Source organism: Benincasa hispida, chromosome 6, assembly GCF_027475165.1.
Source record: "Benincasa hispida cultivar pf3 chromosome 6, pf3_genome.v1.1, whole genome shotgun sequence".
Classification (NCBI taxonomy): domain Eukaryota; kingdom Viridiplantae; phylum Streptophyta; class Magnoliopsida; order Cucurbitales; family Cucurbitaceae; genus Benincasa; species Benincasa hispida.
The window spans coordinates 51,509,401-51,532,050 of NC_143483.1; the positions used below are offsets into that span (position 1 = coordinate 51,509,401).

Below are 22,650 nucleotides of genomic sequence, written 5' to 3' on the forward strand. Positions count from 1 at the left end.
GCCTCTGAGCACAAATCAACGGCACTGGTATACTGTACACTGAACCAGGCGGAATTACAAATTCACCCCTACATTTCTAACAATCTCCGTATTGTTTTTTAAAGACCACTAGTTTGATGCTTGCACGTGGTTGCAGAGAACTTAATTATAAAATTTTAATACTACGACACTAATTTATGATTAAGAGGGATTTATTTGTTAGAACTTAATTATAAAATTTTAAAACTACAACGCTGATTTATGAATACGAGGGATTTATTTTTTAAATAAGTCACAAAATAAATTTATAAAAATGTTGGAAGTTAATTGAGGAAAAATAATAGTTATTTTAATTGAGAATAAAATGTAATATATAAAAATATATAAATTAAACATTTATACTTTTAAAAACATTGTGATAACTACCATCTTAGTAAAATAATATTGTTTTATTTTAATCAGGATGGTTTTATTCCCTTCTTAATTTCGAAGTTTGATATGAACAAAAATATTATTATTGTGACGCCTCAAAGTTTTTAAAAAAAAGGGAAGGAAAAGAAAAGAAAATCGTTAGTTAATTTGGGAAAAGGAAGAAGGAATTAGGGTAAGATTGGAGACCTCGGGCTGCGTGTAAAGAAAAAAATGATTTTTTTTTCTTTTTTTCTTCTTCTTCCTTCTCTAGCCGCGTGCCTCTTCGCCGATCGTTGCTTTCCTTCTTCTCCGTCGTCGACCGCGCGCCACCTAGCTGAAGCCTTGGTTCGCGCCGCTGCAAAGCTCGACCTCCAACGACCACATCTGCCTCCTTGTTGTTGTCAACCAAGCCGCCGCTTGATCATGGGTCTTCCAGCGCGATCGTCCGCGCCATCAACCAAGTCGTTGCTCTATCGTGGGTGTTCCAGTCGCGTCGGGTTATTCTCTTCCAAGCGCCATTCTCTATCCACCTGTTGTCGTCGGTTCTGTTAGCAGTCGAATCGCGGCAGTCCGACCGATCGGTCTGTTGGGGTAAGTTCGGTTCTTTTTTTGGCAGCCCATTGTCATTTGGGGATTTTTGGGCCTAAGCTAACGTTTGCCTATGGATTTTGCAATTGGTTTCAGGAACGTGTGACGGTGAAGGAAGTTTGCAAGAGAAGTAAGGTCTCGTTTTGGGACAGTTCGTTATCCTGAGGTAAGTGGTTTACTGCCGGTTGCCCTAAGATCTTGTTAAGTCAGCTGAAAATTTTTGTGTCATTTATGGGTAAATTGTGATGGAATTTGATATGGGTAAATGTAGTTGGCGTATGAGAGTACTGTGTAAAGTTGGATGTAAGAGTAGACTAAACACTGTGATAAGGTTTGATGCATGAGTAGGCTAGGGATAGGGTGCTGATGTCGATGTATGAATAGACTGTGATAAAGTTTGATGTATGAGTAAACTATGATAAAGTTGATGTATAGGTAGTGGTGTTAAAATTTGATGTTGATTCATGGCCTTGATTGCATGCTTATGTCTGAGATTGTACTGACTATTTGTTGACTGTTTGTATGCTTATATTCATATGAGATTTTAGTGGTTGTTAGTGTTATCATTGGGCTATGCACATGCGAGCCTTCGGGCCACACCTTATGCTTATGTACGGTGTCTTTTTTTGGATCACCACTTGTGTTTATTTCTGTGACCTTTGTGTCACTACTTATGAAAGCGTGCCTTCAGCTTCACCGCTTATGTCTATGCCTATGTCTATGTCTATGATGCCCTTGTGTATTTTGGTCCAATGGATAGACTAACAGATCACTGAGTGGGCCCAGTAGTGGGCTGCTTACTGAGTATATTTTTATACTCACCATTTTCTTTCCCTATTTTTCAGGTAAGGGTAATAACTGACTGACACATGACAAGAGAGATCCGTGACTTGGCCATTAGGACGATTTACTGCTTTCGCACCTAGTATCATGTTTTGAAATCTGGTTTAGGAGTTAGGCGTCTTACACTTCCCTGCAAAATACATCAATTTTATTATTTGACTATTTTATTTCCTTCATTTTTAAAGTAAGGTTTAGGGGTACCCCGAACGGTAAATTTTATTTTATTTTATTTTGTTTTGTTTTAGTTTATTTATTATTATTTAATTACGTTTTCATACCTTTGCTCATTTGAGCATTATTAAATAAAATTTGGCTCTTTTATTTGATGGTTTAAAAGAAAATATACGATTAAGCCTATGCATGCATAAAGTAGCGTCCTATAATGTGATAAGAAACTAGGGTCGTTATAGTTGGTATCAGAGCCTAAGTTTTAGGTTCTGTAGACTGACTTACATTGTGAGTCTAATTTGTTCCTTATGGCCATAAATGGATCTTTCATCATCGTCAAGTATGTGATAACGGACAGAAATGCACGTTATCATAGTGTTAAATCCTTAAACAATGTTGGATTGCATTGATGAAATATGTTAAATTGCATCCATTAATCATAAATCCTATAATATTGCGGTCGCATGCGTCCAATGCATTAGAGCAATTGATCTTTATATTTTTATGCAGAATAATGCATTAACGCAATGCAAAGAATGCGATCATAGGAATACAATGGTCGAGTGCAACTTCACCGCAAAACTTTGCGTTGATCGTGCTCGCAAACATTCACCCAAGAAATTCACCGCAACATGGTGGACGCATCCGGACGAAAGGACAATTAAGATTGATGGGACAGAAAGCTGACGGCAGTCAGATCCAAATTAAGTTGACAACCGATAACGGTCACAAAGTACATCCAGCTTTATCGGTGACAATTATCCGACGCATCAGTCAAGAACTAAAGTTGTCTCATCTATACAACCAGGAGAGAGAAGCCGCATTTCACCTTTGATGCCCTATAAATACCAAGTGCATTATTCAGAGAAGGGGTTAAGCAGTCGATTACCTCATCACCATTACAAGTTCATACCTCTCAAGCATGAAGTTTGAATTTGACAACAATTGCCTCAATGCATTCAAAATTTTAAAATATGCGCTGATTACCACACCTGTCTTGATTGCGCCGGATTGGGCACTCCCATTCGAACTCATGTAGACGCAAGCGGGTATGGATGGGAGCTGCATTAACGCAAAAGAAGAAAAATATTTTGCATCCCATTGCATATGCGAGTAAAACTCTGAATCCTGCTCAACTTAATTATACCACCACTGAAAAAGAGCTTCTGACTGTGATTTTTGCGTTGGAAAAATTTCGGGCATATCTATTGGGAACCAAGGTACTCATTCACACTGATCACTCGACAATCAAATATTTGATGATAAAGAAGGACGCAAAGCCGAGGTTGATCAGATGGGTTCTCCTCCTTCAAGAATTTGATATTAAGATAATTGATCAGAAGGGAACAGAGAATCAAGTTGCGGATCACTTGTCCAGATTAGAAAATCCTGAGGTTGACCGTAATGAATCTGAAGTGAGTGTTGTGTTCCCGGACGAGCAGCTGTTTCGCATAGAAGAACTGCCCTGGTATGCGGACATCGTTATTTATTTGGTTTGTGAACAATTTCTTGAAGATTACACCTACCATCAACAGAAGAAGCTCAATAATGAATGCAAACACTATTATTGGGATGAGTCGAATCTATATAAAAGAGGTGCAGACCAAATCATTCGATTATGCGTTCCAAATGCTGCTCAACAACGCATATTATCACAATGCCATGATTCGCCATATAGAGGGTACTTTTGAGGACAACGTACTACAACCAAAGTTTTACAAAGTGGATTCTTCTGGCCTTCATTATTTAAGGATGTTGCTGACTACACAATGAAATGTGATTGGTGTCAACGCACCGGCAACATTTTATGGAAGAACGCAATGCCAATGAATGCCATCTTGGAGCTAGAACTATTTGACATATGGGGGATTGATTTCATGGGACCATTCCCTTATTCAAACCGTAAGCACTATATTCTATTAGTCATTAACTACGTCTCCAAGTGTGTAGAGGCAATTTCATACGCCACAAAGGATGCAACAGTAGTCTCCCAGTTCCTGAAGAAAAATATTTTCAAGCATTTTGGCACTCCTCATGCCATCATAAGTGATGAAGGATCACACTTTATCAACCACAATATAAAGGAGCTGCTGCGCAAGTATAATATCCTCCACAAAGTGGCCACCGCATACCATCTGCAAACAAATGGCCAAGCTGAAGTGTCCAATCAAGAAATTAAATTGATACTTGAGAAGATAGTCAATCCTTCGTGTAAGGATTGGGCAATGAAGCTTGATGATGCATTATGGGCATATCGGACCGCATTTAAAACACCTATAGGTATGTCCCCTTATACGTTGGTATTCGACAAGGCGTGTCACTTTCCTTTGGAGCTGGAATATAAAGCATTGTAGGCGGTCAAGAAACTGAATTTTGATTTGAAAAAAGCAGGGGAAGCGCGGAAAGTGCAACTGGTCAAGCTAGAAGAATGGAGGAACAACGCATATAAAAATGTGAAAATTTATAAAGAGCGCACCAAGCACTGGCATGATCAACGCATATGCAGTAAGAACCTCTAAGTCGGGCAAAAAGTCTTGCTTTTCAATTCACGTCTACGACTCTTCCCCGAAAAGCTAAAGTCTCGTTGGTCCGGACTATTCATAATTCGACAAGTACTTTCGCATGGCGCGGTGGAATTATCAAATAACGACGAAACTGACATATTCAAGGTCAATGGGCAGCGAGTTAAGGCATACCATGGAGAAGACTGGCATCGCCAAGTCAACTCCATGGAATTAAGAAACCTTGAATGAAGAAGGAAGTAGGTGGTCCCTGTGTTATCAGATGATCATCATCAGGGACACAAAGTTTTGGAAAATCTTAAGTCTTCAACTTTTTTCTCCACTACTCATAATTATCCTTACTTTACTATATGTTCATTTGTCACTTCTATTTCTAAAAAAAGAAAAAAAAAAGAAAAAAAAAAGCCTTTTATTTTGTTTAAAATAATTTGACTCTCTCTTTGTTTTCCTTACAACAATCGAGGTGTTGGATTGCGGAAATGTTACACGAGGTAGCACTTATCTTATTCCATCACTGCAACCCAACGACGAATGATCGCCGCAAGATGGATGCGTCAATACAATGCGGACGACAACGCTAAATTTGGGGGTGTACTCTTCCTTATCCTTACTTCAAATTTTGTACTATCACATTGCATATTACTTTTCAAAGTTTTATCACCACATCCTCTTTGACTAGCACACACATATCACAAGTAGATAATTTTAGTAGTTTACCGCATATATTCTTTGCCAAGTATGATTTTAATGATGAAAAATATGCTTCTATCTCTTACGTATATACTAGAGTCAACGTAAATCTTAGGATAGTCACTTCATGAAATATTTCTCGAAGTTAGGGGTTTGCTAGCTTTCTTTCAAATTTTCTTTACAACGCATTCTATGACCATCCCAAGACTTATTTTAATCTTTTGGCAATAAGGACATTGCCGTATTTTAAATTTGGGGGTGGGGTATTTGTTTCCGACCTTGCTACAAAAAAAATTATAACAACTCCACTGTCAACGCAATGGGAAACCCATGTTGGTAAGAGTTAAGTTGTGAAAGGCACTTACTCGTAGTTGGATGTCCGCATGACACACGTGGGGGCAAGCCAAAACAAAAGTAAGTCAGCAGGATAAACGCATAAATAAATGACCGCAACTCCACTGCCAAGTTGGTATGAGTTTAGTCTAAGAAAGTGTGCATTGCTCGTAGTTGGATGTCTGTATGACACACGTGGGGGCAAGCCAAAAAGAAGGCAAGACACTCGGATTGGCGCAAAGTCAGAGAAAAAAATAGCAATGAAGAAAATTTTTGTGCAAGGATAAATCATTTAGCACCTCGATGGAAAATTTTCTTTTCGAAATAAATCATATGTTCCGGAATTCAGTAAAGTCCTTTTGAAAGTTAAAGCTTGCAATCCCTAAGTGTTAGAAGTATTTTAGGAAGAGATTTGAATAAGACTTAAGGAAATTCTGGCATATAGGATTTGAACGAAGTATCATTGAGAAATCTAGGGAAAGAACTTTGCAGCTAACTTGCTAAAAGAATCTTTAGCTTATGCTTGAGGACAAGCATTGTTTAAATTTGGGGGTGTGATAACGGGCAGAAATGCATGTTATTATAGTGCTAAATCCTTAAACAATGTTAGATTGCGTTGATGAAATATGTTAAATTGCATCCATTAAGCATAAATTCTATAATTTGCGGTCGCATGCGTCCAATGCATTAGAGCAATTGATCTTTATATTTTTATGCAGAATAATGCATTAACGCAATGCAAAGAATGCGATCATAGGAATACAATAGTCGAGCGCAACTTCACCACAAGACTTTGCGTTGATCGTGCTCGCAAACATGGTGGACGCATCCGGACGAAAGGACAATTAAGATTGATGGGACAGAAAGCTGACGGCAATCAGATCCAAATTAAGTTGACAACCGATAACGGTCACAAAGTACATCCAACTTTATCGGTGACAATTATCCGGCGCATCAGTCAGGAACTAAAGTTATCTCATCTATACAACCAGGAGAGAGAAGCCGCATTTCACCTTTGATGCCCTATAAATACCAAGTGCATTATTCAGAGAAGGGGTTAAGCAGTCGATTACCTCATCACCATTACAAGTTCATACCTCTGTTCATAGTTTTCTTTTCCATTTTACGGTGGAGCAAGAGAAAAGTGGTGACACTAGAGATTGACCAAGGCAGCTCGAGAGAGAACCTTAGGGCGTAAGAGCAGAGAGTGGGTTGACTCTCGCGAAAGCAAAAATATCTTTAGAGCACGGGTAGAAACAGTGTAACGCCTGGCAGTAAGAAATTGCTCCAGGCTCTTTACTATACTTGCATTGTTATTCTATACTTCATCTTTACACTTGGATTCCTCTGGGAAACTTGAATGCACAACACAATCCACCAACACATATCATCCATAATTTCCATTTCATAAAATTCAAGAATCAGTATGTTGTTTTAAAACCTTTAGGGAAATATATATATGTATGAAATTATTTTGATTTAATTTAAAGTTTAAAGTGTTGCGTGTGGTCACTAGGTATGGCACCACGAACTAGAAGAAGGGGTAGTCGAGGTAGGAAAGTAGTTGGGGAGCGGGACCCCGACCTGTAAGAACCCGAGGTGCAGAGCCAAGAGGTGCAGGACCCGCCATCTCGTGACCCCTCTAGGTCAACTTGGAAGAGGGTTAGACCAAGAAGCGGGACTCGAGCTTCGACTATGCCCCCACCAGGTTTCAAGAAGTATGATCCCCTGACATTTAACGGGTTTCTGAAAGACCCCACAAAAGCAGAATTGTAATTGTCCACTATTGAAGGGATCTTCCAGTACATGAGGTGTCCAGAGGAGCAGAAGCTTCAGTGTGCCGCTTTCGTTCTCATCGACAACGTCAAGCGTTGGTGGCACTCGAATGAGAGAATGATATAAGCCGGTGGAAGACAAGCCACGTGGGATCAGTTCAAGGAGCGGTTTTACGAGAAGTACTTCTCTGTTCATGTGAGGTACAATAAGCAGGCCAAGTTCATGAACTTGAAGCAGAGGACCATGACAGTAGAAGTGTATGAAGAGAAGTTTGACAAATTGTCTTTCTTCGCCGTTGACCTAGTGTTTACCGAAGCAAAGAGGGTCGAAAGGTTTGTGTAAGGACTCCGAGATGGGGTACGAGACATTGTGCAGGCCCTAGAGTCTCCCACTTATGCTACAACCTTTCGAGCAGCGGCTCGTATGGGTTGTCCTTCAGGGATAGAATTCCTAAAGTCCTTGACGAGGAACTGGCCCCCGGCCAGAAGAGGAAGGTTAAGCAGAAAGCTTTGGGACCTCTATAGAAGGTCTAGAGTACAAGTAGGTCAGTAGGGCATGCCCAACGACAAGCTACGAGTTCAAGAGGAGTTCAGAGGGAAAAGCCGGTGTGCAAGTCATGTGGGAAGCGCCATTGGGGACGCTGTCTGATTGGCACAGGAACTTGTTTCAAATGTAAGCAGATAGGGCATACGGCAGACCAATGCCCTAGTAGTGGTTCCAGATGTGCGGGGGTCAGCTCCGAGTTCGTATCAGGGTAGTTCAAACCAACAGCAATAGCAGGGTCGAATCTATACCACCACTCGTCGGGAAGTTGAGCACTCGGGAACAGTGGTGACAGATACGCTCCCAATCTTGGGGCACTATGCCTTGATGTTGTTTGACTCTGGCTCATCCCACTATTTCATTTCTTCGTTGTTCGTAAAGCATGCCATGTTAGTTTTTGAACCTTTAGGTTATGTTTTATCAGTGTCTACACCATCGGAGAAATTATGATAGCAAGTGAAAAGATAAAAGCATGTCAGTTAGAAATAGCAAACAACACCCTTGATGTGACTCTTATAGTATTAGACATGCGTGATTTCTATGTAATTCTGGGCATGGATTGGTTGGCTACCAACCATGTTAGTATAGACTATTCTCATAAGGAGGTGAATTTTAACCCCTCTAGAAAAGCCAACTTTAAGTTCAAAGGGGCCGAGACAGTAGTTTTGCCCAAGGTATTTCAGTGGTTAGGGCCAAAAGATTGATTAACTAAGGTGTCTGGAGTATCTTGGCTAGCGTAGTTGACACAAGGGAAACCAAGGTTGCACTAACATCTGAACCAGTTGTGAGAGATTATCCCGATGTATTTCCGAAAGAACTTCTAGGATTGCCTCCACCAAGGGAGATTGATTTTATGATTGAACTGAAGCCAGACACTATTCCTATATCCAAAACTCTGTACAGAATGGCTCAGGCAGAATTGAAAGAACTGAAGGTTCAATTGTAGGAACTGCTTGATAAAGGGTTCATACGACCCAGTGTTTCTCCATAGGGTGCACCAGTGTTGTTTGTGAAGAAAAATGATGGGTCATTACGTTTATGAATAGACTATAGGGAGTTGAATAAGGTAACCATTAAGAATAAGTACTCGCTTCCTAGAATCGATGACCTGTTTGACCAGCTACAAGATGCCACCATATTTTCCAAGATTGGTCTACAGCCAGGTTACCATCAGCTGAGGATCAGGGACAGTGATATTCTGAAGACTACATTCCGATCCAGATACGGGCATTACGAGTTCATTGCAATGTCTTTTAGTCTGACCAATGCTTTAGCGGTATTCATGGATTTGATGAACCGGGAGTTCAGGGACTTCCTAGACACCTTTGTAATCGTTTTTATTGATGACATCTTGGTATACTCTAAGACAGAGGCGGAACACGAGGAACATCTTAGGAAGGTCTTAGGAACACTGAGGGAAAACAAACTGTTTGCAAAGTTTTCTAAGTGTGAGTTCTGGCTATGGAAGGTGTCCTTCCTTGAGCACGTGGTGTCGAAGGATGGGGTTTCAATTGATCCAGCTAAGTTTGAGGCCGTTACCAATTGGCCTTACCCTACAAAGGTCAGTGAGGTGCGTAGCTTCCTGGGATTGGTTGGATACTATCGTAGGTTTGTAGAGAATTTCTCCAACATGGCCACGCCATTGACCTAGCTAACCAGGAAATGGTGCTTCATTTGTTTGGAGCAAAACATGTGAGGACAGTTTTCAGGACCTCAAATAGAGGTTGGTTTTAGCCTCGGTTCTCACCGTACCAAACGGTTCCAGGAACTTCGTGATTTACAGCGACGCTTCCAAGAAGGGTTTTGTTTGTGTGCTTATGCAACATGGTAGGGTGGTTGCCTATGCCTCCCGCTAATTGAAGAACCACGACCGCAACTATCCTACCCACAACTTGGAATTGGCAGCGGTAGTGTTTGCCCTGAAGATATGGAGACATTACTTATATGGGGAAAAGATCCAAGTGTTCACCGACCACAAGAGTCTGAAATACTTCTTCACCCATAAAGAGTTAACACATGAGGCAGCGCAGGTGGCTCGAGTTAGTAAAGGATTATGACTGCGAGATCCTCTACCACCCAGGTAAGGCGAATGTAGTAGTTGATGCCCTCAGTCGAAAGGTAGCTCATTTGGTCGCCTTGATTACTAAGCAAGTTTAGTTGTTTATAGATTTGAAACGAGCAGAGATTGTGGTGGCAGTGGGGGAAGTCACTTAGCAGCTAGCCCAGTTGACAATGCAACTAACCTTGAGGCAACGGATTATTGTTGCACAGCAGGGTGATCCCGACCTGGTTCAGAAGTGTTGTCAAGTAGGGTCGGGTCAGGCAAGTGAATTTTCTATGTCAGTGGACAAGGATCTTTTGTATCAGGGACGGTTGTGCGTCCCAGTAGATGATGGCCTGAAAGGAGAACTGTTGGCAGAAGCTCATAACTCTTCATTCTCGATGCACCCAGGTAGTACCAAAATGTACCAAGATGTGAAACGGTATTACTAGTGGCTCAATATGAAAAGGGAGATAGCTGACTATGTCAGTAGATGTTTAGTCTGTCAGCGGGTGAAGGCCCCGAGGCAGAAGATAACAGGCTTGCTACAACCATTGGATATGCCAGAATGGAAATGGGGGAGCGTGGCTATGGATTTTATTACGGGGTTGCCCAGGACAGCGAAGAGTTTCTCGATGATTTGGGTTGTGATAGACAGATTTACTAAAGTGGCACATTTTATTCCAGGAAAGCCCTCGTACGCGGTGAGTAAGTGGGCTCAGTTATATATGAAGGAGATAGTAAGGTTGCATGGTGTGCCAGTATCAATTGTGTTCGACAGGGACCCTCGTTTCACCTCCAGTTTTTGGAAGAGTCTCCAGGCATTTTAGGGTCGCGATTAAACTTCAGTACAGCGTTTCACCCCCAAACTGATGGGCAAACAAAATGTTTAAATCAGACATTGGAGGACATATTGTGCGCTTGTGCATTGGAATTCTTAGGGGGTTGGGGTTCCCACTTACATATGGCAGAGTTTGCTTATAATAATAGCTATCAGGCTACCATTGGCATGTCGCCGTTTGAAGCTCTTTATGGCAGAGGTTGCAGGTCTCTTGTTTTTTGGGGTGGGATTGGGGAGAGAAAACTGGTGGGAACTGAGTTAGTGGAGTTGACGAATGAAGCCATGCAGAAGATCAGGCTAGAATGCTAGCGGCACAAAGTAGACAGAAAAGTTACGCGGATGTTAGGTGTAAAGATCTGAAGTTCGAAGCAGGTGACAAAGTGTTCCTGAAAGTGGCGCCGATGAAGGGTGTCCTGAGATTGGGGAAGAAGGGTAAGCTAAGTCCGCGTTTTGTAGGGCCATTCGAGATTTTGGAGCAGGTCGGCTCTATGGCTTACCGTTTGGCCTTGCCACCGTCTCTCTCCGCGGTCCACAATGTATTTCATGTCTCCATGCTGAGGAAGTATTTGGTTTATTTTAATTATTAAGGATGGATAGGTTTGAACATGAAATCATGCGTTAGACATAACTGATGCGTTTGCTCCCATGTGTCTAAGGTCATGCATCGGAATGATGATGCGTTAATCTTAGCATGCAATGACCACGTGTTCCTTTCACAAGTTTTCTTACGCTTGCGCCAAGTATAACACAAACGGAAGTTTCTCGGGTAATCCGAGGTCGAACACGGGGACTTGTCACTCAATACTATTTGTGAAGTGATGCGTTTGAGGCGAGGAATAAGAATAAAAATAAAGTGAAGAAAGTTTAAATGACTTATACACTACTCCTACTCCTAGCTAAACAGATTGAGCAATAGGAGGTTTACAATGAGAATAGGTAGAAACATAACAACCAATAACGCATTGTAATGTTTACTATCTTAAATCGCCCCAGTAATCCCAACTTGTTGCACTAATGCATCTCACCTCTTGGTGGTCAGCCGCATGACTATATTTCTATAGTACATGGTTGCGTTGAGCACAAGATTGTGCCTATCTCTAGGAATAATGCGAACCTTGCTTAGTGCATTCCATCTCTTACCTTCTCAGGCAGTTAGATGCGGCTATTTAATTTATAGACAAGCAATGCAACATCCCATAGACAAGCGTTGCTACAATCTTTTATCAAGCAAAGAGGATTAACTCACTATACTCGCACAACGCACACCTCTCGGTGGGTTGCTTCATGCGTCTTATCTCTAGGTTACATGATTGAGCATGCGATTGACTTTGATAAATAAACACTGAAGATAAAATATGACAGAGATGAAGATGATGAAGAAGACGGTAATGAAGGAATTAAGACTTGCATTGATCACAAAATATTTAATATCTCAAGCTAAAATATAATACAATACAGAGATTAGAAGGGAGATGAAGGAATCTGCGTCAAGACTGTCAGTGGTGCCATGGTTGAATGGTGGAGATGTCTCTCTCGAGCTCTATCTCCAGCGAATGCTCTGATCGTCACTCGGTCTGGGTTATGGAGATGATGAATTCTCACTGGAAATCTCTTTCAGGCTTTCATCTGTGATCACAAACTTCTGCCGAGGCAGAAGTTCGGATGTCTTAAAATGAAGATCTCAAGGGCTATTTATAGAGTTTGGATGCCGATAGCTGTAATGATGAAGGTATGGCTCACTGCTGCTTTTGTTGCGGTATGGGCGTTGTCACATCACCTTATCTTGTTGATACTCCCAAGGTATGCGTCCGAGCTTAATTCAGCTGAAGTTATCAATGCGTTCTACCCATCTTGTGATCTTCTATTATGGTTGTCAATCTGTGGCCGCATTCTTTATTTGTTCATCGCTTTCTCCATGCGTTAGACGCATGTGTTTACCGCAACTTCCATACATTAGATGCATGTGATTGTCGTCTGCGTCGTCTTTGCAGTAGACTGGCTTCATCGCATGCATTTGTCTGTGATTGTTAGCTTCAAACGCATGCGTGTGATTCCTGCGATAGCTACAAATATAAACACTTTGGCACGGAATAACACATAATATTAGGTCAGTGAGGATTTAGGTGCTAATCGACGCAAAACTTAATTTTTCACAAATTCCAAGTATTATTACTGCGTTTTCTACCTATTAGCCCTCATAATTCTAAATAAAAGGCTTATAATAACTGGCATTTCTGCCAGTTATCAAGTACTGTGTAAAGTTGGATGTAAAAGTAGACTGAACATTGTGATAAGGTTTGATGCATGAGTAGGTTGGGGATAGGGTATTGATGTTGATGTATGAACAAACTGTGATAAGGTTTAATGTATGAGTGAAGTTGATGTATGGGTAGCGGTGTTAAAGTTTGATGTTGATTCATGGCCTTGATTGCATGCTTATGTCTGAGATTGTACTGACTGTTTGTTGACTGTTTGTATGCTTATGTTCATATGAGATTTTAGTGGCTGTTAGTGTTACCATTGGGCTATGCACATTGCATGTGTGAGCTTTTGGGCCACACCTTATGCTTATGTACGGTATCTTTTTTGGGATCACCACTTGTGTTTATGTCTATGACCTTTGTGTCACTACTTATGAAAGCGTGCCTTCGGGTTGGCCCTTTATGCCTATGTCTATGTCTATGATGACCTTGTGCATTTTGGTCTAATGGATAGACTAACAGATCACTAAGTGAGCCTAGTAGTGGGCTGCTTACTGACTATATTTTTATACTCACCCTTTTCTTTCCCTATTTTTCAGGTAAGGGTAATGACAGACTGGTGCATGACAAGAGAGATCCGTGACTTGGCCATTAGGACGATTTACTGCTTCCGCACCTAGTATCATGTTTTGAAATTTGGTTTAGGAGTTAGGTGTCTTACACTTTCCTGCAAAATACATCAATTTTATTATTTGACTACTTAATTTCCTTCATTTTTAAAGTAGGGTTTAGGGGTACCCCGATTGGTAAATTTTATTTTATTTTGTTTTAGTTTATTTATTATTATTTAATTATGTTTTTATACCTTTGCTCATTTGAGCATTATTAAATAAAATTTGGCTCTTTTATTTGATGATTTAAGAGAAAATGTACGGTTAAGCCCATGCATGCATGAAATATTGTCCTAGAATGTGGTAGGAAACTAGGGTCGTTACAATTATTATTATGGCTATTTTCAAATATAGGAAAATGAACCAATATGTTTACAAATATTGCAATTTTCCTAGAATAAATTGTGATATTTTACTATTACTTGTAAATATTTTCAACAGCTTTATCATTTAAAATAATTTTCCTTATTATTATTTTAAAATTCGTGGTCATTTGCTTAAAAAACATGTATTTGATATTTGAATTTGGATTATTTGATTAATCTTTCAATTTTGTACTACTTTTTTATGATTTGATTATCTTTTTAATTTTAAACTTTGATTTAAATCAAGATTCTTTTTTAAAATTTCGTGATAATTCTTTCTTTTTTTTAAAAAAAAATTATTGGATTATTCGATTACCCTCTTACTTTTTAAACTTTAAATTAAATCAAAATAATAATAATTATTTTTTTTATTTCATGATAATAATCTATTAGTTAGTTTTTTTTTTCCTCTAAGGATTTGACTGTCTTGTTAAATTCAAATTTTGATTTAGATCAATATATATATATATATATATATATATATATAGTGATATTTTTTCTTATTCCATCAAAAGAAAATTATTGGATGATTTGATTAAACTCCTAATTTTAAACTTTAAATTAAATCAAAATATTTTCTACTTTTTTATTTATTTTGGATTTGATGATTCGATTATTCTCTTAATTTTAAACTCTAATTTAAATCAAAGTATTATTACATTTTATGTTATAATCTTATATATATATATATATATATATATATATATATTTTTAATTAATTTGGATGATGTGATTATCTTCTTAATTTCAAACATTAATTAAAATAAAATATTTTTTATTTTTGTATAAAATTTCGTTGAACCTTGTACCTTATTTCAATAATATCCCAAACTTTATAAAGTTGTATTAATACACTTAACCTTAAAAAATATTTTAAAAAATGTCATTGTTGCTGGTGTATAGAGGAAAATTGTTTATCTCAACTTCATCTCCTCTTTCTCTCATCCTTTCGATATATGCCTTAACACTTCCCTATCTATCATATTGTTTTCCTCTTTTCTTCAATGCATCTTAAACATTTGTTTCCATTCCTCTTTTCTTCAACTACAGAGATAAATGAAAATAATAGAACCAGTAAAGAATCTTATAACTTAAATATTCTACTTCTAACAAGGTCGTGCATAAATAGGTGAGTAGTGGTTAATATGTTGAGTTTTAATACACAAAACGAGAGGTAGGTTGAGAAAATTGGTCGTAATTTTTAAGCTAACGAGTAAAAGAAAGAAAACGTGTTCATTACCAAACTTGTAGAGATAAACTTTGTTGATCATTTTGCAATTCAAGTTAGTCTACTCGAGGTTTTTCCTTTTGTCATGTCTTTTGGTATTGAAGAGTCAAAATTTTGCTCAACCTGGAAGGAAAAACTTTAATTTGGGGTTTTGTGGGATTTTGACACAGACTTAAAGTTCTTAATTGTGTTTCATTTATGAGAAAAATGGTGTAAGAATTGAAAATATTATAGGGAAATTGTGAGTATCTATATGTATTATTTGAAATTGATTGTTTTCCAAGCTCAAGATACTTTTAAATTAGTTGATTATTTAGACCCCGTTTGGTAATCATTTTGTTTTTGGTTTTTTGTTTGTGAAAACTAAACATAATTCCTTTCATTTCTTACAATGATTTGTATATTTCTTACGTAAAATGGTTGAGTTTTTAGCCAATTTTTTTTTTTTAAAAAAAGGTTTTTAAAAGCTACATTTTTTTTTATTTTCAAAATTTGGATTTTTTTTAAACTAAAATATATAATAAAATAAGATATTTGAAGGTAGAACTAGTGTCTATAGACTTGATTTTGAAAAACAAAAAACCAAAAAATAAATAGTTACCAAATGTAGTCTTAGATGTTGAGATTTCTTATATCTATGTTTGAACATGCTAATTGGTTTCTTAAATTCTCCATTTCTTCCTTTGGATACTCCAAGGGCCTATTTGGGCCTAAGAGTGGAGTGGGGTGGAATTGGCTATAATAGCTCACTCCGTGTTTGGGGCTCTAACTATTTTTAGTTGGAGCTCCAATTTATCCTCAGATTATAACTTTAGGGAACATTGTTTCGAACCTCATGATCAACGTCGTTCACTATTTGTAACATCCCCTCTCTTTTCTCTTTTCATTTCTATCTCTGTTCTTGTTCGATCGAACAGTATGCACAAATCTGGTTTCGTTCTTCCTTCTTTCTTTACTTCTCTGGCTTCAGATCTGATTTCAGTGTCGTCTTCAGATCTAGTTTCGTGTTTCTTCATCTCCATCAGCTCCATCGTCGTCGAAACCAGATCTGTAGATGGTGGTTCTCTGTTGGATTTTATATTCTAAAACTCGTGGTTTGTAAACAATAAAACTTATTCTGAAAATTTAATAAGTTATTGAATATTTGAATTGCTTATTTCGTTTTAGAAATCCAATAAACTAAAAGGATCCATGACTATTACATGAGTACTTGAACTTTATGTGGAGACATAAAAGTAGATCAGGTTCGAGTAAATAATCAAAATGATCTATAGTATATGAATAAAGTTGGATGTCTTATTTTGATAACACTATTGGATGTGGCCTACTCTATAGTTGTTATAAAGACTTGTAAAGTGCTATAGATGATGTGATCCTAATTCGTACATGTTATAACATGAGGAGTGGGGGCGTCCTATACAATGGGTTAGTACAAGATCGGACCACGAAATCAATCACTCTTACTTTATAATGTTGTTTATTGTCAGTTTCAAAGCGATGACTTAGGTAACTTGACCTTAATCCTGAGCTAACTACGAACTCCTGTTTATTTGGGATTATTCTTAGATTTGCATAGATGAGGGTTGGCTCAATAAATCTCTATTTCAGAGGTAAGACTGGGTAGATAGCTGGGGACATAGGGTGCAAAATGGAATTCACTCCTACCTGCTTTCAGGGATAGTAGAGAAGTTGTTCCCTTAAGTGCTGACTTCGGGTCCTGAACAAGGGGCTCCACCCTCTCATTGGCTCGAGAGGGACTCGGTTTGTTGATTGGATCACATTAGAGGATCAGTGGGACTTAAGGAACAAGAGGTAATCTCAGGGGTAAAACAGACATTTGACCCAACCGTTATTACGAACAACTTACGAAGGGTTAACTTACTAATCATGGTTATATCGAGTGGACATAATATATCTACAGTAAAGAGAGTGCAAATATGAGCTTTAGTAGATTGACTCATTAGTTAACAAATGAGAGTTAATTTGGTGTAAAGAGTTTAGTCAATTAATCTTGGATCGTTGGAGCCCATGATCTGTAGATCCACGAGATCCCCTACTAGCTCGTAAATAGATTAGCCTTAGAGTAGCAAGATAAGTTAATTTGAAACGTTCAAATAGAATTAAGGGAATTAGTAATTATATGAGATATAATTACGCATTTAATTTTGAAATTAAGCGGAATTGGAGAATCGATTAATATTAAAATATGATTTAAATATTAAATTCATGAACAAAGATTCATGAAGGTGGAATCTGTATAAAATTAATTTAATATTTAATATTAAATTAATTAGAATTAATTAAATTATTTAATTAATTAATTATTAGTATTTTTATTAGAAAATTAATTTTGTAAAATTAATAAAGTTTTTAATTTTGAAAACTAAATTGATTTTGGAAATCAATTTATAAAACAAAATTAAAATTGTAAAACACAAATTGGAAAGGATTGGAAAATGAAAAGTGGGAGAATTCCACTTTCTTCATCAAAGGAGCTCACTCATTTTCCACCACTTCTTGATTCAAATTTCCAAGCATGAGGTGTTCTTCATGCAGCCTTCGCCATTGCATGATTGTCCTACAATAAATAGAGAAGATTGAAGTGGAAATCGGAAATGAAAACTAATGCAATTCTTGAGTCTTTGCTGAAAAACTTGAGAGGTCGAAGAAGGAGTTCTTCAAGTTGCAGCAATGTGTTTCTTCTCCAAATTCCATTCATTCAAGCTTATTTTGAGTCCCACAACTTAATCTAAAGCTCCAAGAGAATAGTAAGGAATACCTTGAGGTGGTTCACAAGAAGATTTGGAAAAGATTTGCAGCTGAATTCGAGATTCCAAAGGTTCTATAAAGGTATGACTTGAAACCCTCTTATTATTGTATGAGCATGCTTTATTTATAGCCAAAATTAATGAATTAGAATGCTTATTGATCTTTATTGCTTCCGCTACATGCTGATATACTCCTACATTCTTTTCTTGCATGTTTTTCTCTAGACTCTTCACAGATCTATAGATCGTGTCTCTTTCCCTTGCCGCTCCAAACAATCTCTCTCGCAGCTCCAAACCTTTTATTCTCTCTTATGCTTTATCTGATCTTCTAACTCTATCAAAATAGGCCCTAATTTGTTTGGTTGAGGGACGATTGTGCTTGGTAGGGGTGGAGGTTATCGTTTGGAGAGTGGTAGAGTGTGAAGGACGAGATCTAGAGCTTGGTAGGGGGAGATCGAAGGTAATATTTTTTTTTCCTTTCCCCGCCAATGATGAGGTCCTTTTTTTTTTTTCTTTTTTTTTTTCCAATTTTAGCTCAAAATTTTGTAAATCATGCTCTATGTTCCTCCACTATTGTCCATTATTTTGTTTCATGTTCATCGTTTTGCTTCGAAATTATGCTATGAATTTCGTTTCATGTTCATTATTTTGCCTACCGTCTCTATTTGTTGATTCTATAGGGTATTTGATGGATTTTGGTAATTTTGATTAGGTTATTTGATGAATTTGATGAAAATTGATAATTTTGATTAGGTTATTTTCATATGTTGTCTATATGTTATGTTCTTCATTAGACCGATGAAGAAGAATGGATTTTGATTAGGGTATTTTCACTGTGTTGTCTATAGTGTTATGTCCATTCTTGGTTTAATTATTTGTCCATTTTATAAATTAGAGTCCATTGTTTGTCAATTTTGGTCACTATCTATTAATTGTTTGTCCCTTTTGGCCTCTGTTTTTATCCATTAGTTGGCCATTTCCGTACATTTTGGTAACTGTTTGTTCGTTTCAGTCTCTGTTTGTCCATTGCTTGTCCATTTTGTAACTTTTGGCCTCCATTTGACTATTGTTTATTGTATATTGATTGACAGTGGTTGTTAGGTACTATTTCCTATATTCATCATTAGCATATCCTTTGTTTTTAGGATGATTTATCGTATATTGATTAACAGTGGTTGTTAAGTACTGTTTATTGTATTCATCATTGTTATATCTTTTTTTTATGGTTTATTGTATACTTATTGATAGTGGTTATTAGTTACTGTTTATTGGGTAGTTTTTTTTTTTTTTTTTTTTTCAAAATCATTGACTTTTATTTATATGTGCATCTCACATAAAAAAATTCATGGGCCAATAGTTCACACAACTATATATGTGTCTCATTTCACTCCAACTTAGGCCAAACTCATTTCACCTACTTGTTTAATGCAATTGACATCTCATTTATCTTGTCTCTAACATTTTCTTATTCAGTGTTTCCATGAACTTTGCATCTTTTTGGTTTCTATTGTCTCTATTGTTTGTCTTTAATTTTCAATTATTCTTCCTTGAATGAAATAATTTACCATTGTTTGTCTATGATTTAAAATCAATTGTTGGTTGTTTGATCTATATTGTTGATTTCTCATTTCTCATTATTCATGATATTATCTGAAATTCAAGTTTCAATGAATGAATTTCATAACTCTGAGGCAAGACCTTTTTCTATTCATTTTTTTTACACTTTATAATTATGCTCTCACTTGCTTTCAAGTATAAGGACAAACACATTCCATCTATTTCATAAATGCAAATGGTATGTCTTCTCCCTCTTTATCCAACATACTTTTTATCACGGGTGTTGGCGAGTGCCTCCTTGTGAGTGCCTCCTTGTTATAACTTCTTAAGTATAGTACTGATATTCTTTATTGTAACTTGTTTTAGGGTTGATCTCATTACGAATTAGCCGGATCAAACCCTATTTACCAACTTTCTCTTGCTAAGGTGATAACTATCTGTCTTTATTATGGTTTATATAATCCTTTTCGGGGTTTAGGTTACATATTTCTCTTTATCTTACTTATATTTATTGCTAATCATTACTTTTTGTGTGCTCTTGTCAGGGTGAACTATTAGCATATTCAAGCATTGCGTGAGGTTCGTTAACAAGAATCCATAATAATTTGGACGAATATTCATATATTCTTAATTATAGTTGTTTGTATGATGGAAATAGTAATATATGACTGTTTGGATGAATTTATAGTTGGATGATTGTTTTATAAATCTTGTTTACGTTTGGATGAATAACATTACTTTATACTTGTTGCTATGTTTGGATGATTGGTTGTAATAATTAAAAAAAAAAAAAAAAAACTGTTTCACTCTCACTTCTAAATTTCTTTCTTTATTATCTACCTTTCACTAATAATTTAAAAAATTAAGGTAAAATTTGAGAACTAAAAAAAGTAGCTTTAAAAAAATGACTTTTATTTTTTGAATTTGACTAATTCAACTATTGTACTAAAGTTTGAAAATTTGGATTAATTAAAATAGTTGTACTTAACAAAATAGTTGTTTGAAATCCTAGAATTGTGGATTAATTAAAATAAGTCTCAAATTCAAATCAAAACCACCAAAATCCATAAATCAATAGATAATTGGACAACAAGAAATTAAAATTTATGTATAATTTAAAATCTACAATGATTTAAAAAATCAAGGCAAAATTTGAGAATTAAAAAAAAGTAGCTTTCAAAAAATTGTTTTTATTTTAAGAATTTGATTAAGAATTCAACCATTGTACTAAAGTTGTTTGAAATTTTGGATTAATTAAAATAATTTGTGCCTAAAATAGTTCTAGAACAATATGAAAGAAAAAAGTTTAAAAAAAAACAGTTTTTTAAGAAAAGAGTCCTAATCAATAGTGTATAAAAAAGAACAATTTAATTCGCTTCTAGAATAACATGAAAAAAAAAAAAAGAGTCAATTTGTTGGATTTGTTTAAAAAATACAATGCCAATTGATAGTATATTTGTTTTTAAATTAATGTAAAAAAAAACATAAAAAATTGGTATTGTAATTATTTTATGATCTAGAATTTTTATTTCAAGGCCAAATCCAATTTTTTGAGTGCATAATGGACCCAACAAAAATAGTTACGATACTAATAACATTCATAACTCCACAACGTTAGTTACTTTTAACACAAGAGTTATTACTGAATGAACATAGGAGGATAGAAAACACATCACACGACAGTAGACATCATATTAAACAATTAGCATACTTTCGACTCATTCATGAGTCCGACTTATGTCGTCGTCAAAGTATAATAATGGATAGAAGATGTTTTGCCATTTTGTGTCATGTACTTAAGACAACTGGCCGATTAGTTGGAACTGAAGCTATAGATGTAGAGGAGATGGTTGTCATGTTCTTACATATTTTAGCCCACAACATTGAGAACTGGATAGTTCAAAGAGAATTTATACGGTATGGTGAGATTGTTTCTAAGCATTTCAACACCATTTTATTAGCGGTGTTACAATTACACGACATGTTAAAAAAATCTTTGTCGGCCACAAACTCGTGTACAAATCATCGATCAAAATGGTTTGAGGTACAGTTCAACTACACCAACATTAGTTTTGTTGGGTTTTATATCCTAAAAACTCGCAGTTTGTAAAATAATAAACATTTTCTGTTATCAATATACTTGTTATTGATCTCATAAATTGTATGAAAGTTTAAATTCAATAAACTAAGACCCATGACTATTGTATGAGTACTTGAACTTTATGTGGAGACATAAGAGTGGATCGAGTTCGAGTAAATAGTCAAAATGATCTATGGTACATGAATGAGGTTGGGTACCTTATTTTGGTAATACCATTGGATGCGGCCTACTCTGTAGTTGTTACAAATAGTTGTAAAGTGTTACATACGATGTGATCCTAATTCATACATGTTATGACATAAGGAGTGAGGGCGTCCTATGCAATGAGTTTGCATAAGATCAGGACCAAGAAATACCTCTTACTTTATAACGTTGTTTACTGTTTAAGACTGACTATTTCATCTAGATGACCTAGGTAACTCGATCTTGATCCTGAGCTAACTATGAACTCCTGTTTATTCGAGTTTGCCCTTAGATTTGCATAGTTGAAGGTTGCCTTAACAACGTTGACTTAATAAGACTCTTATTTCAGGAGTAACACCAGATAGATAGCTGGGGACATAAGGTGCAAGATGAAGTTCACGCTTACCCGATTAAGGGATAGAAGAAAGGTTGTTCTCTCAAGTACTGAATCCAGGTCTTGAACAAGGGGTCCCACCCTCTCACTTGGCTGAGAGAGTTTGGTTTAGTGATTGGATCACAAACCAGTTGTTCATTAAAGGATCAGTAAGGACTTGAAGAATAAGACGTAATCTCGGGGGTAAAACATATATTTGACCCAACCGTTATTACAAACAACCTGTGAAGGGTCGACTTGCTGATTATGGTTAAATTACGTGGACATAATATATCTACAGGGGAAATAATATATCTACGGGAGTGCAACTATGGGCTTTAGTGAAATGACCCATTAGTTAACGAATGGGGATTAATTTGGTCTAGTGAGTTTAGTCAATTAATCTCAGATCGTTGGAGCCCATGATCTGTAGGTCCGTGAAACGTTATATGTTTAATCTCGAGGTCC

General features: G+C 36.7%; 1 protein-coding gene across 1 annotated transcript; it reads left to right on the forward strand.

Annotated features, from left to right (window-relative positions):
- Positions 1-8,380: 8,380 nt before the first annotated feature.
- LOC150035745 (uncharacterized) lies at positions 8,381-11,044 on the forward strand. The gene is made up of 6 exons (XM_090314415.1): positions 8,381-8,538; positions 8,589-8,787; positions 8,974-9,423; positions 10,125-10,305; positions 10,404-10,501; positions 10,676-11,044. Exons 1-6 carry the CDS (start codon positions 8,381-8,383, stop codon positions 11,042-11,044), a joined length of 1,455 nt encoding a protein of 484 aa, XP_090170541.1.
- The last annotated feature ends 11,606 nt before the right edge of the window (positions 11,045-22,650 follow it).

Excerpts from the sequence above, each read along its gene's own strand:
- LOC150035745 (XM_090314415.1), top strand. The coding sequence starts at position 8,381 with ATGCGTGATTTCTATGTAATTCTGGGCATGGATTGGTTGGCTACCAAC. Across the intron at positions 8,539-8,588 it reads TTGCCCAAGGTATTTCAGTG|CGTAGTTGACACAAGGGAAA; the intron begins GTTAGGGCCAAA and ends TATCTTGGCTAG. Across the intron at positions 10,306-10,403 it reads TTCATTCTCGATGCACCCAG|CGGGTGAAGGCCCCGAGGCA; the intron begins GTAGTACCAAAA and ends TTAGTCTGTCAG.